General features: G+C 46.9%; 1 protein-coding gene across 6 annotated transcripts in view; it reads right to left on the minus strand.

Annotated features, from left to right (window-relative positions):
- NRP2 (neuropilin 2) overlaps positions 1-16,788 on the minus strand; it is an 88,519-nt gene that overhangs the window by 23,782 nt on the left and 47,949 nt on the right. For all 6 annotated transcript variants that reach the window (XM_005484146.3, XM_005484145.3, XM_026791638.2 and 3 more), the window contains exons 11-13: positions 13,751-13,867; positions 11,048-11,200; positions 1,320-1,582 (exon numbers count right to left, since the gene is read on the minus strand). In XM_005484146.3, coding sequence (XP_005484203.2) covers positions 1,320-1,582; positions 11,048-11,200; positions 13,751-13,867 — 533 coding nt within the window. The remainder of the gene's footprint in view (positions 1-1,319; positions 1,583-11,047; positions 11,201-13,750; positions 13,868-16,788) is intronic.

A 16,788-nucleotide genomic window follows, 5' to 3' on the forward strand; every position in this document is an offset into this window, starting at 1 on the left:
TGAAGGCATTGGAATAGGCTGCCAAGTGAAGTGCTGGAATCACCATCCCTGGAAGTGTTCAGAAGGCATGTGGATGTGGCACTTGTGGATATAGTTTAGTGCTGCACATGATAATGCTGGGTTTAATGATTGGACTTGATGATCCTGGTGGCCTTTTCCAACCCTAGTGATACTAGGATTCCAAGGGTCCAAATGATTTCCTAGGGCTACGTACCTCACAAACCTCCTCTCCCAATATTAGGTGACCTCTTTCATTTAAGGTGCCTGGGATCCATGCCTGCCTTCAAGGACACCTCCCTGAAGGGCTGGGTATCTGACTGCACAGCAATGGAATGTCTGGGCTGTGGGTCCCAAGCTCGGGCCATCAACCCATGCGGGAGGCAGCAGTTTGGAGGGGTCAGTGGCCTGACAGCAGCAGCTCCCTGGGTCAGGCTCAGGGCTGGGAGCTGGCTGGAGCAAGGCTCCCCACCAGGGTGGTCACTAAATTGCTGCCTCAAGCCTGGGAGTCCACATTTCCTCTGCCTTGGAGGGTGCTGGATGCTGTGCTGATGCTCATTAACAAGTGACAACAGTAGCACTGTCTCCCTGGCAAATGGCACGCTGCCCGGGAGGGACAACCGTGCCAAAGACACTCCTGGAAGCAGCAGCCTCTCCATGGGATGCTGGTACAGCTATGCCAGAGGGGCTCAGGTGGCCGTGGCAAAGCAGCACAGCTCCCTTCCTCCCTCCAGCTCATCCCTTCTCTTCCATTGATCTCTGAGAGTGGGACAGGGCCATGATCCTACAGCCCAGCACCGAGCCCTCTGATCTAGGCTAAAACATCAGAGAAGAGGATTCACAAATGAGCCTGCATTCCCTCTTCCTTCTGCTATGTCAACACTTGCAGCTGAGGCTGGAGAATGGCTGTTTGCTGCCCACCCTTAAGAGCTGACTGTGTTCCCTCCCAGCTTCCCACTTCTCCTGGCTGCTGCATTTGCTCCCTGGAGCTGCACATCTGCCTCTGGTCAGACTATCTGATGACCTTCACTTGGAGGGGGAAGAAATGCACAAAACAAAATAAAGGAAAAAAAGAAAAAAGGAGAATATTTGGGAGATCTGAGGAATATTAAAGGCAACAGGCTGAACAAAGGCCCAAGTCTGTGCAGAAGACAGGCACTCTCAGAATAACAAACAGTGTAGTTTAGTTACTATGGTAACTTGAGAAACACAATGAAAACAGCCACATTTCCCAATGATGAATGGGCCTGGGCTCTGAAACACTGAGATCAAGATGCTGGAGAAGTCTACCTAGTCCAGCACACCTTCTGCAAACTTCTTACCCGGTACTCCATGTCGTAGCTTGGCAAAATGATGCGGCCTTCCCTCCACTCCTCCCCTTGGTCCTCTGTGATGACCCACAGTGCCTTGTGCTCCTGGCTGGCTTCCCGCCAGACCCGCAGCATCACCCCATTGCTGCCCCAAGCCTGGTACTGGAAAACCATGCAGACAGCGCTCTGGGGCAAATAGATAGTGGGACTGATGAGCCGGGCTCGCTGGCCTTCCCGCCTTCCGCTGCTTTGCAGTTGCAGGTAATTCTTGACATCTGTTCAGAGAGAAAAACACCATTCCATTGTTTTCTGCAGCCACTGGCAACGAGTGTCTCACTTACTGCCAAGTGGCTTTGGCAGTGCTGCACGGCAGTGCAGCCCCATGCCTGCAAAAGTGGGGTCTCACACCAGCACCCTTTGTGTGCTCATCCAGCTGAGCCACTGCTGTGCCCTGTGCAGCCCAGGCAGGGCATTGAGTTGCACACTCCCTCACCAGGCACCACCCTCTCCCTGGGTAGGACACCAACAACAGAAAGTGTTTAAGAAAAAGACTGACATAATTAGAAGAAGTTAAAAAGCTGGAGCAAGTTATTGTCAGAGGAAGTGATGCCATGATAATTGCATTGGCAGGGGGTATGTGTGTTTATTCTACTGGGAGCTTCCTCAGTGAACAAGCCTGAGGTGGGTTTTTCTAAATGCCAGTGCTGAAAACTCATCTTGTTTTGAGGATAAGCACAAAAAAATGAAACTCTGGCTCTCAGTTTTTCTGTAATGCAGCAAAACAGCCTCTAAAGCACAGCATAGAGGAAGGACATGGACCCAATGTGTGAAGCGTGCATAGGTGACAACTGGATGGTTGCAACTTAAAGGTAGCTGAAATACATACAACAGAGGATTCACTTGCTCTAATATTACATTTAAAGTGTGCCACATTTTTTGTTAGTCCTCAGGGAGGAGAGATTTGATACACTTGATATCCCAGGAGAAGTTCAAGGCTCAGGCTGGAACTGGAGATATTTGATCTGAATACCAATAGCAGCAAAAGCACATGGATACAAATCCCGAGGCACACCCGACTGTAGCTGGAATCAGTGGTTTCCAGCCCTCTCTGATGAAAAGCCTCCTCAAGGAGTTTCCCATTTGCAGCTTAGATGTCTGAAGTCCCTTAGCACAGACTGAAAGCCCACTGTGTAGCTGAAGTGATCTTTACCTGTCTCTCCATCATGACCAATGTCAGGATGGAATCCCTTGGGTCACTCAGCTGCAGAGCAAGGTGACCCAGATAGGCCAGCTACAAATACTTCTAGAGTTTGCATTTTGCCCAACAGAGGGATGTGCACACTTTCTTTTGCTACACAGTGGGCAAGTGCCACTGGTGCTTCACGCCAGCATGTGCCAGCCCAGGCACAAGAGGGTTATCTCTGCCCCAGAACTACACCGAAGGGTTTGTTAGCTCCTTCCCCCACATCTTAGCCTGCTGTGCCTGATGGGCCAAGCTCTGAGCAGCAGCTTGGCCCTGCCTGCCCTGCTCCCCCTGTGGCTTCAGTGCCCACAGCAGTGGCAAGAGCAGTGTCTGTACTCAGAATGTTTGCAGAGTGTGCTCAAAACACCTCCAAAACTTAAACCAGAGAGACCTGAACTTGGAATCCATGGAAAGATAGGTCCCAACAGAAAAAAGCAGATGACATCACTGCTGCTCAGCAGTCAAGTGACATCACAGCCCAAGGGAGATCTATCTACAGTGCTGGCCCTGCTGCAAGATTGTCAGTGCCAGAGAGCAGAAACCAACCACTGTGAGCTAGGCAGCCTTCTAAAATAAATTTAGGACAAGATAACAGGAATATTTGCCATCATTCTTCTCCTACCATGTGTGATCAAAGTACTTCAAAAGCATATCCACTCCTGTGAACTTTTACTGATTTTGCTGTATGAAGGACAAATCTGTTCCCAACTGGCCACATAAAGAAACAGCAACATTTTAGCAAAATTTTCCAGCACCTGTGAAATGTCCCTGTGCCACTTGGCACTTTATGCCAACAAACAGTAGCAGAAAAAAAAGATGAAAGAGTGTTTGCCCACTCCTGCTTGAGTGAATCACTTGAAAAAGTACCATGCCGTTTTCTAATGGAGGACTGTTCTTGTGATTTACCTCAGAGTGCTAGTAGTGGAGGAGAAGATGTGGGAGATAAACAAGTGGAGGAATTAAAAAAAAGAACAAGCTGTACTCCATGCCTAAGGAGTGATAAGGCATAATAAGTCATCAAGGTCTCCTGAATTAAAAACCTCTTTTTGTAATTCACTACAAGCCTCTTCAAATAAAAAAGCAGCAACAAGAAAAGAACAGCAGCAACAAACAAGGGAGCAAATCAGACTGCAGTCATACACTTATCACACAGCTGAAATGGTCTCACAGGCAAATCTTAAATAAAAGCACTATCCAGGTTCAAGAATGATCAAATCCATATCCTCAAAGTTCAGGACCAACCTTTGGTGCCAGTACCTAAGCAGCCTGACTGAGTGCAGGGTTTTGAGCCATCCTTGGATCTGCCCATAGCCCAGAGCTGACTAGAGGGGACTGACTATTCTAATTGTGCAGCTGGACACCTCCCATTATCCTCACCCCAAAAGCCAGTGGTATCCAGTGTGGCTACCTTCCCACTTCAGCAGAAGAGCCTGTGTGCCTGAGTCACATCCCTCCTGCCAGGATTGACACTGACCTTCTGTTTGTTCCCATTCCTATCAAACTCTTAAACTGCAGCCAAAACTAATGCTCCCTTCAGCAACACAGGATCTTTCAGAAACTTGGGAACCCTCCATCTCCTGTGCTCCCTGCCCAGCTCTTGCTGGGGCCCAGAGATCTCTCCAGGACCTACTGTCAGTCCCAAGGAGGCTCAGTCCTTGGGTGGTGATTCCAGTTGCTCCCCTGCAAATAGCAGTGGGTTTGGGCACCGTGCACTCTTGCTCCTGGTACCAGTACCAGTTTCTGGGTGGAAAGCCAAGTGCAGGCAGGCATGACTTTCTATGTCATTTGAAGATGAAATGGCTGGATCACTCTAATGGCTAGTTGGACCTTTGGAAAAGCCCTACAAATTTGCTGAGACTGACTGAATAAGGGCACTATGGAGGTAATTGTTGGAACAGCATGTGGAAGCCTGGTGGTTCCAGTAGTCACTCTGTTTGATAGAGTAAATGGAAGCCTTTGGCACAGAAAGCATCTGAAAGGCTGATTTCCCCTGTTAAAACACTTGAAGGGAGCTTTGTAATGATGAGCTGATCAATTCTTCCAGGATCAGAAATGCATTTTAATCTCTTTCCCAGAACTTTGCTTTGCAGTCTCTGTTCCTAATACGATAGCTACATCCTCCACAGAACTGGCACTGCTAGTTCAAAGCACCGGCTCAAAAAAGGCAGGAAAACCCACTCAGGCATTTTACCTGTTTTGCAACTGATGCTATGGAATAAATCTCATGGACAATTTATGGGATCATCTGGATGTAAGGGAGGCAGTAATGTGAACATGAAACCACCCCAGCCAGATGATGGCAGAGCCCCTCCTGTGTGCATGGCAGTGAGTCCTGGATAAATCACCAGCTGGGCTCTGCAAACCAACCATCTGGGCAACGTGGTTTTCTCTTGGCACACCTGCCCCCTCCTGCTAGGAAGCCATCTGAGAGGACATTAGGGGCAATGGGGGATGAAGCCTCACAGTTTGGGTCAGACTGCAAGCACAAGCCATAGCAGCACCCCCTCTGCAAGGTCAGGCTGCCTTGTCTTGGGTCCTGCACATCTCACACCCTCTCTCAAGGAAAGCACCTTCCCTCATGGATCTCAGCAGCACATCTGGAGGTGTTCCAGCAAAACATGTCGGGCAGCATGTACACAAGCAATTATTGAGATTTCATACTCCCTCTGCATTTCCCCCTTACTGGATATTGTTGAGTTACAGCTGCTGCTCCTGTGGAGGAACCACATGAAGTGCCCTCACTTACATCCCTCCAAAGGTCGCTGCACTCTCCTTTGCTGCATGGTGTGCTTTAGCTGGCAGCACAGCAGCCCAGCTGCAGCCACCTCTTGTCTGTCAAATCCCAGAGGTGACCACACTGCTGTGGGCACTGTCTGCTGCTTGCACAGCCCCAAACACCACCCCAACCACACTGTGTCATGGCCAAGTGGACATCCCAGTGAGGCATGATCCTACTGTTCTTCTGGGGCATGTGAGGTGGAAGCTGCATCAGCTCTTGCCACTCCCGGGGAGCAGATCAGCTCGGATGCTCTCATGACTGCAGGGTGGTCTGGTAGCAAGGGAATGGCAGCTGCATGAATATGCAGATTGAAATTGGATAGTTATCACATTTTTAAATTTTTTGGCAAATCATGCAAATTCACCTCAAAAGGCTGCCACTATAATTTCATGACAGGCCTCTCCTCAATGACAGACTTTCATTTAGGATGGGAAGTCAATCCTCCATAAAACTAATATTTATATTAACTAGATCACTGCATCTACTGGAAAATCCCCTCAATTTTGATTATGTGTTAATTAGCCTGCCAAGTCCTTGCAATTTCAGTCTCTAAATCAGCCCATCAAAAGGCATAAAATCCCACACTTACCCAGAACCAGGCTCTCAGCCTGCTCTCTGGAGCCCTTCTAATGGACCCCCCATTACATCCTCTCAATTAAGCCTCCTGCCCTCAACAGCACAGTGCAACTGTGAGTCCTGTTACCTTCCCCAGGGAGTGCAGGGAGGGCACGGTGTCCCTGACAAATCAAATGCCAATTAGAGCCCGACATTTATGCTACGTGAGCTGCCAGCCACCAAAACTTGTCCTTTGGCAGCGTGGTGGGCACCCTGCCTGCCCCTGCATGAAAGGTGTGCACAGCCCCACCAGCCCAGCATCTGTGCCTGCACAAGTGCAGAGCTGAGCAGGCTGGGGCTGCACTGCACAGGCTGCACACACTCTTGCTTTCCCCAGCCCTGCTCTGTGACCCACTGCTGCGAAGCCATGGGGTGGTGCACAGCTAAGGTTTGAGAGATGGTGTCTTGCTTTGCAGAGAGCATTCCAGCCTGCTTTTTTAAGCAGGAATGTCACTGGTGTTTGGGTCCAAAAAGTGACTGAGGCAAGCAGTGAGCCCCAGAGAAATGGTTTCTTTTCCTCTGCCTCCAGCCCAGCCCAAGCAAGCAGGAGCTTTGCTGGAACAGACCACGGCCATACCTCCTTCTATCATGCATGACAGTATGGGCACATGGACAGCCAGAGCCTGGCCCTAGCCTGCAGCCAGGGAACTCACACAGAGCAGCTGACGCCCAGCAAACCTCGTGACTGGGGTGCTGGGGTGTCCCAGCTCTGCCATGCTGTGGGCAGCCAGGGCATGAAGGCTTTCTAACATTTGCTGTCCTCACTGTGCAAATGAGAGTCAGGAGAGACACGTACAGCTTTGCTGAGAGGCAATCTGCACCACACATGAGGGAGCGAAGAGAGACAGAGATGGATATATGGTCTCCTTCCCACAGTGTGCAGCTGCTCACTCATTGCATAGAAATGCTTGACTTTCATACCACCCCACATGTAAAACTCCTTCCTACTTCAAAGGACACAGAATTGACCCTTGGGGTCAAACTGTGTCCCCGAGGCACAAACCCTGAGACTCTCATGAGAGTAAGTGCAGATCCACTTCAGTTCAGCCCTGCCCTGTTAACACCATGAAAACCTTTCTGCTACTTTGGACACAGTAGAATCAAGGCCTTCTGACAGCAGTTCTCATAGATTGCAAGAAAAATATGAAACTTTCCCTTTTAAAGATCCCATGGGGAAAACACAGGAATGGTAAGGGGTCACCATCAGCTTAAAAACAGCTTAACATTTGTTTCTCTTAAAAAATAAGCTCTTACGAAACTTCAGAGCACTATAAACACTCCTCTGCTGAAAACACTTTGAAACAAATAAACCTTTCCCTGTAGTGCCTGCAACCCAAGTGAGCAGCATTCCTGACCCTCCAAGCCAGCAAGGCCATGGCCCACAAGAGAAGCTCTCAGTGGGTTTTTGCAGCCCAGCCCAAGAGCTGTGTGGTCAGGAGTGCTGCAAGGTTAAAAGTGCTTCCTTTTCTGTGCACACGTACAGCTGCCAGCAGCCGAACAACATGGGGCTCATGATGACCCTGACGCTGTGCTCACCCAAAGGAGAAGCAATACATGGTAAAGCTGCAGATCCCACAGTTCTCTTCTAGAACCATAAGGTATTTGCTTAAGCACTGCAAGAAAAGAGAAGGGGGAAAAAATGGGCAAAACACGGAGATTTCATCTCTTCAGTTCTGGCTTGTTAGTGTAGCATCACGGAGAGCAATACAATCACATCGACCGGCTAAGGATACAACCCAGGATCCTTAGACCCTTCAGGATCAAGACCCCAGTGAAATTCAAAGATGGTGAAAAGTTGAGGTGCCCAGGTTATTAACCCAGATTTATTTTCAGGTCTTAAGACCTTTATCTTGACACCAATGGCATGCTGCCATTGCGTGCAGCAGGAGGAGGGATGAAATCTCATTGAAACCCGAACTTGTTGCTCCGTGAAGCTTGCTAGGTGCAGCTAAGGGGAATCTTTCTACATATGGGAAGCATCTGAAAGTCCATAGAGGGAAAAATCCTGACAATCTCTTATGGGGGCATGGAAAAGGGAGCCAATGGTATTTTCTAGGCTTGCGAAGGGCAGGTAGCAGTTGGAACCATGCTGGGCTTCTGCTGAGCTGGGCACTTTGGGTCCACTTTCACCAATGAGGTCCCCAGACGTGTAATGGGAGCCTGCAGGAGAGGACGTGGAGTTAATCCATGGTGCGAAGAGCCCAAGGAACACAGGGCTAAAAAAAGAAATGCAGAGCTGCCTGAAAGAGTATCTTGGAAATAAAAATAGTGGAATGAGAGCAGTGGGTGTCTTGTCAGTCTTGAGAAGTTCTCCGTGCCAAAGACAAGGAGGAATTGCATGCAGCGCATAAAATGAAATTGGGAGATATCTGAGGAATTCAGGCCTGTCTCTCAGCAGACTTTTCTAATCAAGTGCCTCACAGAGGATATTTCACCATGGTCATTTCCTTTCCTCTCTCTTATGCAGACTGAGCCAGGGCTCTTCCCTTCATTATTATTTTTTCCTTTTTAATTTTAATTTTTGTTTTGCCATTTTCAAAAGAAGTTAAACCACATTCCACATAGCTCTTAAAGGCACAGCACAGTTTCTTGCTACTGTGGAGCAGCCATGGCCTCTAGCCTGGGCCAGCACCTTTAAATCAGAGCAAATTGGGCTCCAGAAGCCTTGACTTCTCCTTAACTTTTGCCCTGCCTCTAACCAAGCACAGCTGCTCTCCTTCACCCAATTGCTCACCCCAGGGTGGGGAATTCACAAGCAAAGACCACCCTGAAAAACAGCTTTTCATTCCTTGCTCCCTGGAGTCTGAGCGTGAATTTTCTAACTAGAAACAAAGTGCTGGAGGGAGCATGAGGGAAGGGCAGGGGAAGAATAGGGGAGTGTGAACCAAACAATGCTTTGATTCTGTCCCCACCAAGGAGCTGGCACTGCCTCTTTTTCATGTTTCTCCAGTTGCCCTTAAAATCTCCTTGGGGAGAAAAAAAGCAAATAGTTGCTTCTTTTTGTATCATGTCTTCTTCATTTCTGAGAGCAGGACCCAAGTGAGGCATAGCAGTGACGCCTTTGAATTCCAGCTCCTCTGCAGGCCTGTGGGGGCAAGGCAGCAGATGCCCACAGATGCCAGGATGGCACACCCTTGCCTGAACCAGACAGGAGGCAGATCCATGGCAGTGCCAGTGCTGACCCCTCAGCCTGTGTTGGTGTTTGCTGCTGGCTTCCCCCGCTGCTATGGGTAAGTCACTCCAGCCCCCTGGAGCCACCCCCTCCTCCCCCTCCCCTGCCCACACAGCCCGTGAGTTGCAGGGCAGTGCTGGAGCTCCTGCCTGCTCCCCCTCAGTGCTTCAGTGCCTGACTGCACAGCACCCTAAGGGAGAGCTCTCCACACTGGCACAAAAACAGACCACTGAACTCAGCAGGACGACATTCCCCAGCTCCAGCTGTGAAACTGTGCGACTCATAACTGAGAAAAAGAAGAAAGAGCAGAAGAAAAACAAGGACTGCATGCTGCTGTCTAAGGCAGTACCAGCCTCTCCTGGGCTACAACAGGATCTTCTAAGAAACTATGGCCAACTAATTGTAGAGAGACTCAGGGGAGAGGAAATGAAATGAAAAATTGAGTCTGAGTTATAAAAATAAGTAATTTTTATCCTACTTGCAGGAGACTTATATTAATTAAACATTATTACAGTGAATGAGATGGGGAGGGTTATTAAGTCTGGGGCTGGCTGTAAGTGTTCTCTCCTGTTGCCTGAGGCTCCACTGAGCTCCAGATATTAATCTTCTGAAGCACTCAAATGCTGAAGAGATAAACACTTGAAATATGAAAATATTTTTCTCCCTAGCAGACACTGTATCCCTATGTCACGCCAAAGAATTTTTCAAATGTCCATATGGGCTGCACTTACAGCATTACCGTGTCTCTTAGAAAAGAGCTAAGCACCTCAGGAGCTGAAAGAGAAATGATGTGTGCATTTGTGTGGGGGTGATTTGTGTGTGGAGATGTAGCAGATTCTCCTCTTCCCATATGTTTCTGGAATACATATTTTCCTCTTTAGCACTGCCTACCAGGTGTTGGCTGCACGGCTTTCCAACTGGCTGGCGGCACTGCCAATCTGGCCAGCGACTCTGCCAGGTGGCTAACAGGTTCGCCTGCATGTTTGCATTCTGAGACTCAACCTTACCCAGGGGAGGGCGAGGAGGGACTCACAGACACTCACGGGAACGGGACTCACAGACACTGGAATCACCAGGCATCAGGGCAGAGCCCAGGACAGGTAAGAGCAGCCAGCTCGCCTGCAGGAGCCTTGACTTTCACAAGCAATGACTGAGAGTGAAGCGGTGCTACAGTGACACAGCCTACTGTTATAAGGAAATTGGCAAATGATCTTCGTGCCAGCCATGCCACAAAGTCAATGAGGGATAAGGAAAGCACACTAGTCCTGGCGTGAGTTCCAAGATGTGAAGCTGAAGAACTTGATCTATCAACCACATTGCCAGAGGCAGGCTCCCTTGCAAGCCATGCCAGCACATCTCAGTGAGGTCCTCCATAAATTAGGCTCTGTCACACTCATGCAAATCTTCTGCTTCCAAAGCACGAAGAGAAAAAGAGCAAAAGTCAAACAGCAAGAAGCTGGCATTTCCAGCACTCTTAGGGCTTAGCTCATCCTTCACTTGGAGGAGACCGAAATCCAGCCTCTGCAAGCCCAGAGTGCAGAGTAGCTGAAGAGTATAGGCAATCTGAGTAACATATGGGAGAGGAAGAAATGCACTCTGGGGAAAAAGCACTGGATCCTACAGAGGACATTTGGATCAGGATGTGGAACAAAGCCTGGGCTAGCCTTCACAGTCCCACAGGATTCAAAGCCCAGTGTCTGATTCAAGTCCATCTCAAGAGGACAGTTAGTATAATTCACTGCCAGTGGTCACAGTCCTATAAATAAGTCATGAACCATACAGTAAAGCATCTGAAAGTTTCCATAAAAGAAGTTCAGCTCTGCATAGCCCCTGCAACTCATGATAGCTGTGCAATCATCATTCATCTGTTCACATGGACAAAGACCCATCAGCACTCTCTTCCCTGCTTTGGTTGGTATTAATCATCTTACCAGGCACAGTGTCAGAGGTTTGTTCAGAGTTGCCAATCCAGGTGCCTGAAGGCTGAAAAGACCACGTATAGCCAGTTGCCAAGTCGTGTGACCAACCACAAAGGTCTTCAGGAAGATCAAAGTTGCAGTTGAAGTTCGCAGGGAGTTGAAAATCTTACAAAAAGAAATAGAAGCAAAATAAAGTCAGATTAAAAAATTATTTACCCATGAAGGGTTGCTATTAAAAAACAACCCAAAACTAAAATAGCTGGCAAGCCATCAAAACTGAAGAAAGCATGAAATCTCACTCACACTGATGCTTTTAACCTATCTCACATTTCCTTAGCTCCAAGGATCAGCCTTAAGTTCTGCATCATCAAAATGTTCACACCACGTCCTGTGGCTAATCCACCAAACTAAGCAAATATAAAAGCAAGAACCAAATGTTTCCAGACTCTAATCAGCACCTTCTCTTCCTCCCCTAGAGTGGTAAAAATTAAATGCCTTTTTAAATGTCAGTGAAGAGTCCTTCCTGAGTGCCCCATGCTCAGAAGTTCCTGCCTGGCTCCAAAAGGAGAATCTCAAGTACTCCAGAAACCCAGCTCCTGAGTGACAGACCCAGCCACTTGCACCAGACGGGAGCTGTCTGTCATCCTGGAGAGCTGTCACTCACTGCTTCCTACCTTCTCGTGGAAATGTTACCAGGGAAAATGTGGGGCCACCATGAGCTCAAGCTTTTGGATTCTGAGTGAAAGAAGCCAGCCTCTATTTCTAGCTCTGCTATGGACTCACCACATGGTCGTTGGGCGAGTCCTTTAACTTTCCATCTTGAAACAGGAGCAGAGTTAATTCCCCTGTGACAACAGCTTTGAAAGCTCTGGAGAGCTTTTCTGCAGGCTGTGGGCAGGCGGGCACATGCCAGGGGCTGCATGTGGCACTGAGGCAGCTGCTGGCTCCTTCGGCGGAGGGAATCAGTCACGTGCAGGGAGGCTGCAGAAATGGGCTGAGTCCGTACCAGGCACTCAGCGGACATGCATGTCTGAGCCTAATTATAGGCCAGGATTTTCCTGAGCAAAGAGGAAGTTTTAAATCACAGTGCCCACAGAGTGAGCCATAGCCAGAAGGGGGTGAGTGACTCAAGTGATAGGCATCAGCAGAACTTCACTGCAAGGGGCAGTGGGCTTTTTTTACATGCTCCCACTCCAAAACAAAACAATGTAGATCATGGATCCTTTTATTCCAATCTAATCTCATACCCTGGAGAGCAGCATTGTTTCTGTTTGGCTGTCATAAATCTGATTGTCCAGAGAAACACACTCATTGTTTTATGGAGTATGAGAATGAAAATTGTTGCTAAATCTGAGGGAAGCTGACAGGGAGGCTGGTTCCACGCTCCACAGCATACTCTGCTTGCTCTCTTGCCCTGGATTGCACCCGGGAATTGTGTTCTTGCAGAGACTGTTACTGGCCTAAATTTCCCTCCATCACTTTCCCAAGTGCCTCAATGGTTGCAGGGTTGCACAGGCTTACCACCAAGGCAAAGCAATGAGAATCAGGCCCTTTGAGCTACTTCTGCAACTTACATTTCTAGAACTAAAGTACAGCAGAATCCCCATGGGAGGTGTGAAAAAGCCAATTAATATTCTTTTATAAATTTATTTATTTTAAAATCCATGATTTTTTTTTTAATCTGGGACTGAAAGCTGAAGTGACAGAAGTCCTAGGAGATATCTCAGAGGATAGTTTTTCCTTGTGAGATTCTTGAAGTCCTCGTGTACATTGTCCAGTGCTGAGGCCCAGGCTCTGCTGTTGCACCCAGGGGAATGCGTTTCCTGAACATTGCACCGTACAACTAACCTTGCACAGCTCTGTCAAGCCCTCTCCTCTTCATCTGGACATTTCACAACCTTTAGATGCTCACATCCCCCTTGCAAGAAGCAGAAGAATTTGATGTCTGCTTTTACAGATAGGGATTTGAGGCAGAGAAGATTAGCCCTCCCCCAGCACTGAACCTTAAAAAGCACAGCATGGAGTCTAAGCTAACATTCAGCTTCTTCCACCCTCAGAAGAAGTAGCCAAGTGCTACAGTTACCAAACCATTTCAGGTATGTCTGACAGCCATCTAAGACTGGGTAGATGAAATTCTGCATTGAGTTAGTGTTCCCCTCTCTCTAGTGCCCACACAAGGAGCCCAGACTGTCCTCCTAAATTTTAAGCTGCTGATATTAGGGAAGGTGATCCTTAAGCAGATAAGTGTTCGGGACATCAGTCTTCAATACATGTTGTGATTTACTTCCACAGTTGTGACTTCTGCAAAAGGAGCCCTGCATACCAGGCAGTCTGAATCACCTTCTGAGTTTATGATTTACAGCCAAGAGGTGATCTGGAATGGAGATGGTTCCAAACAGGGCACTAAATGAGTTTCTTCAGGTCATGTAAGGAAGCTGGGAGACCAGCTCTTCATCTCTTGTACGCCAGGGACTGAATTAGCTGCTATCTCTTGCTCTTCCATCCTTCCTTGATAGAACTTATCAGATTTTGGCAGATTTGTTTATGGGTTGGTTTCTTTTTTTTTTTTTTTAATCCTGGCCCATCACTAACAATATTACTCTAAGCTTTCCAGGAATCAGCCCCATGTATTGGAGCTAATGGGAAGATAAGAGTATTTTCCTAGCTCTTAACCCATCAGTTATTGAGATAGAGATGTGCTGCTCTGATACATACCCTCCTCTTCTCCACAGTTGTCACCACAGTCTGTTGCTTCTGCATCAGTTGGGTAGGGAGTGGTGGTCTCTTCACTCTTCAAAGTGGGCACCAGTGTCTCTGCAGTGGGCCTGACATCTGAAAAAAACGGAGTAGAGAAGCTGTTTGCAACAGACAGAACAAGAAGCCCAGGTAGTAGAAACAAGGCAAAAATATTTTTCTTCATGTTTTTATAATGGCAGGAAGAGATAGAACAAGTATGCCATGAAATTTCCACATGCTACAAATGTCAGCATGGTTTGAACTTCAAGTGAACTGTCTTTCCATATGGGAGTTCTATGGATTTGGAGTTCCCACTGAACAAGCCTCTTCTCTAGACATGCACACTACTTTTTCTCTTAATTTTTTAATCTACAATCTACATGGGTAGTTGGAAATCCACTTAGCTGTCATTACTGGATAAGTGAGATCACAGGCAGAACATCTTTTTCTTTCATAAAGCCATACGACACATTGAAAAAACACACACAACATTCCCAGCAATTGTGCCAATTTATAAAACAAGTCACTCAAACCCACAAATGATGTAACCGCAAACGGACCCAGAGGATCCCCTAGTGAGCTCTGGCTCATTGCAGAAAGCATCTGGTTTCACACTCCAGGCTCCTGACTACGCTTTCAAAGGGTCTCTGTCCAATTTCCCTTTCTCTAACGTGGCCCATGTGTAACAACCTCCAAGCAGGTGTCAGGGGAAATTTAAGCAAGAAAGGGAAGGATATTAACATCAACAGTAAATGACATTAGGTTCCAGCAAACTCTCCTTTTATGGGTGCATTAAGTGGAGTACAGCAGACTTGATTCTTTCCACTTTTAGAAAGAGGCAGCTTTGCTCAGTTATGTGTGATTGCGTTTCTTTGTCGGCACCCTTCAGGATATCATTTAATAAAGCCAGAAGCAGGAGGAAATGGCTAAATACATTGAATATTTTCCATAGGCTCCTTTATGCCCTTTTATTTTCCTGTTATTAAACATGTTGTACATAAACTCTCTGGGTTTTTTTGGGGTTTTTTTCCCCCCCAATGGCTGTCTTTTGTTCAGGATAAAATACCAAATAGCCTCAAAGTCTTTTAATTTGTAAGTTCAAATTTGTTACAACCCCATAAAACTCCAAATGCAACCAAGAAGCAAATTGCAAGCAGCCAGCCACAGAAAAATGTCATAAAAAAGAAAAAAAAAAAAAAGCAGCAGGTGAAAGCAACATATCGAAAGCTGGAACTTATTTAGAGCGGGTACATTTTTTTAGGTTGTTGTTCCTGTATATCAAGATTTATAGCTGAAATGTGACAGTGTGGAAGGACCTTGAAAGCAAGTCCCATATGGGACACAGATGCTGAGCGGATGTAAATCAACAGTGTTGCATTGCCCTGGACTAGCCGCAGAAATATATCTTGAAAAATCAGTTACCACGGTAGAGCTGCAACACGATGGTTACAAGAGATAATGAAAATAACAGGCAGGACAGCGTCATGTGTGAAATGGAAAGTGAAAAAGAGAGGTCTTGCTTGCTCGCTTTCTTACTCCTCCCTGGCCCTGCAAGTGCCTGTTCAACTGGTGGTAACTGCTAATCAAAATGCAAAGTCACTGAGCAATTGAAACCAGATGTTTGGAACTTCAAAGGATAGAAACCCAGCTGCTAGTGAACATTCATCATTCTCCACTCTTCAGAGGAAAAATTTTGGCAGGTCTTTGAAAGAAGCCAATTGCTGACTGCCTGCTTCCCAATTTTTGAGTTAGTAGCCAGCTAGTTTGTGAGTCCAGTTGCGGCTGTTACGTGTTTAACTCAGTAATTAAGATGCTTGCTGCTGATAAGAAGTAGAAACACTTGGGCAGGATGAACATGAGCTTAGACCCTCTCTTGAAAATATTTTTAGTCATCTTGTTTTAATCCATTTCTTAATCTTGTTTCCAAGCAAGTGCAATTGCCTGGGTTTTCACAGCCACTTTTGTAACATGCCTGCGTCCTCACAGCAAAGGAGGGCCCTTTCTGGGGATTGTCAAGCCTGCTGCATGTAGCCAGCCTGGATTATGCATGCAGATAATGCCATGGGCTATCTCTGCTCTCCAGGTTGCATCAGGGATATAAATGCTTTTTATAACATGGTGAATCCACAAGATTACAAGCCCTGCTCTGATTACAAAGCTGAATGCCTGTAGATTAATAAAGCTAGGGATATTTATGACCTGGCAGTTGAGTTTTAAACATTACAATGTGCTAATTATTACCCAGGCTGGGAAATGACCATAAAGCACCTTGCCTGGAGAAAACATGTGCTGTTGCTACTGATATTGAAAATGAGCATGGACACACATGTAAAAGAAAATTTGGGCCAAAAATAGCACAAGGCAATAAAGATGACAAACCCCTCACTCGCTAAGCTGGAGGAGTACATGGAAGGGCTGGCATGCACATGGCTGGAGGTCCTGTGTGACTGACTCCCCTTATGGCAGCAATGCAGTGCTGTGATGCACCATCCAGCAGCAGTCTGCAGAGATCTGGCAGTGGAGACTCCTGGGAGCTGCAGGAAGCAGCAATGTGGGAGCTGCCTGACCATGTCTGCACAAATCCTCGGCTCCTGCTTCTCCCACCTGCTTCTCCCACAACATCCTAAGATGTCGTAAAATTTAAATTAAGATCTAATCCGATTTAAAGTTTAGATAATTTACAATGGATTGCCAGTCCAGAGGGATATTTACTATTGACTTCAAATGTGAAAAATCATCATTATTAATAGTGTGTAGATGTTGTGTGATTTGCTGTTAAGTGTTTGCAATGCATCTTGCAGCACGTCACAGGAGGAAATGCTACTAAAGATTGCCCAAGAGGGTAAAAAAAGATCTGTGTCTTTCAAGCTTCCTAGAATGGGAATTCTTACAAAAATTGCTTTCTACAGATGTGTTTATAAAATGGAAATCATACCTCTTTATCACTGACATCTGGACTCCAGATTCATATGTAAGCAGATTATTAAAAATCAAAGATTAAAAAAGAGGATAACTAG

Source organism: Zonotrichia albicollis, chromosome 10 (assembly GCF_047830755.1).
Source record: "Zonotrichia albicollis isolate bZonAlb1 chromosome 10, bZonAlb1.hap1, whole genome shotgun sequence".
Classification (NCBI taxonomy): domain Eukaryota; kingdom Metazoa; phylum Chordata; class Aves; order Passeriformes; family Passerellidae; genus Zonotrichia; species Zonotrichia albicollis.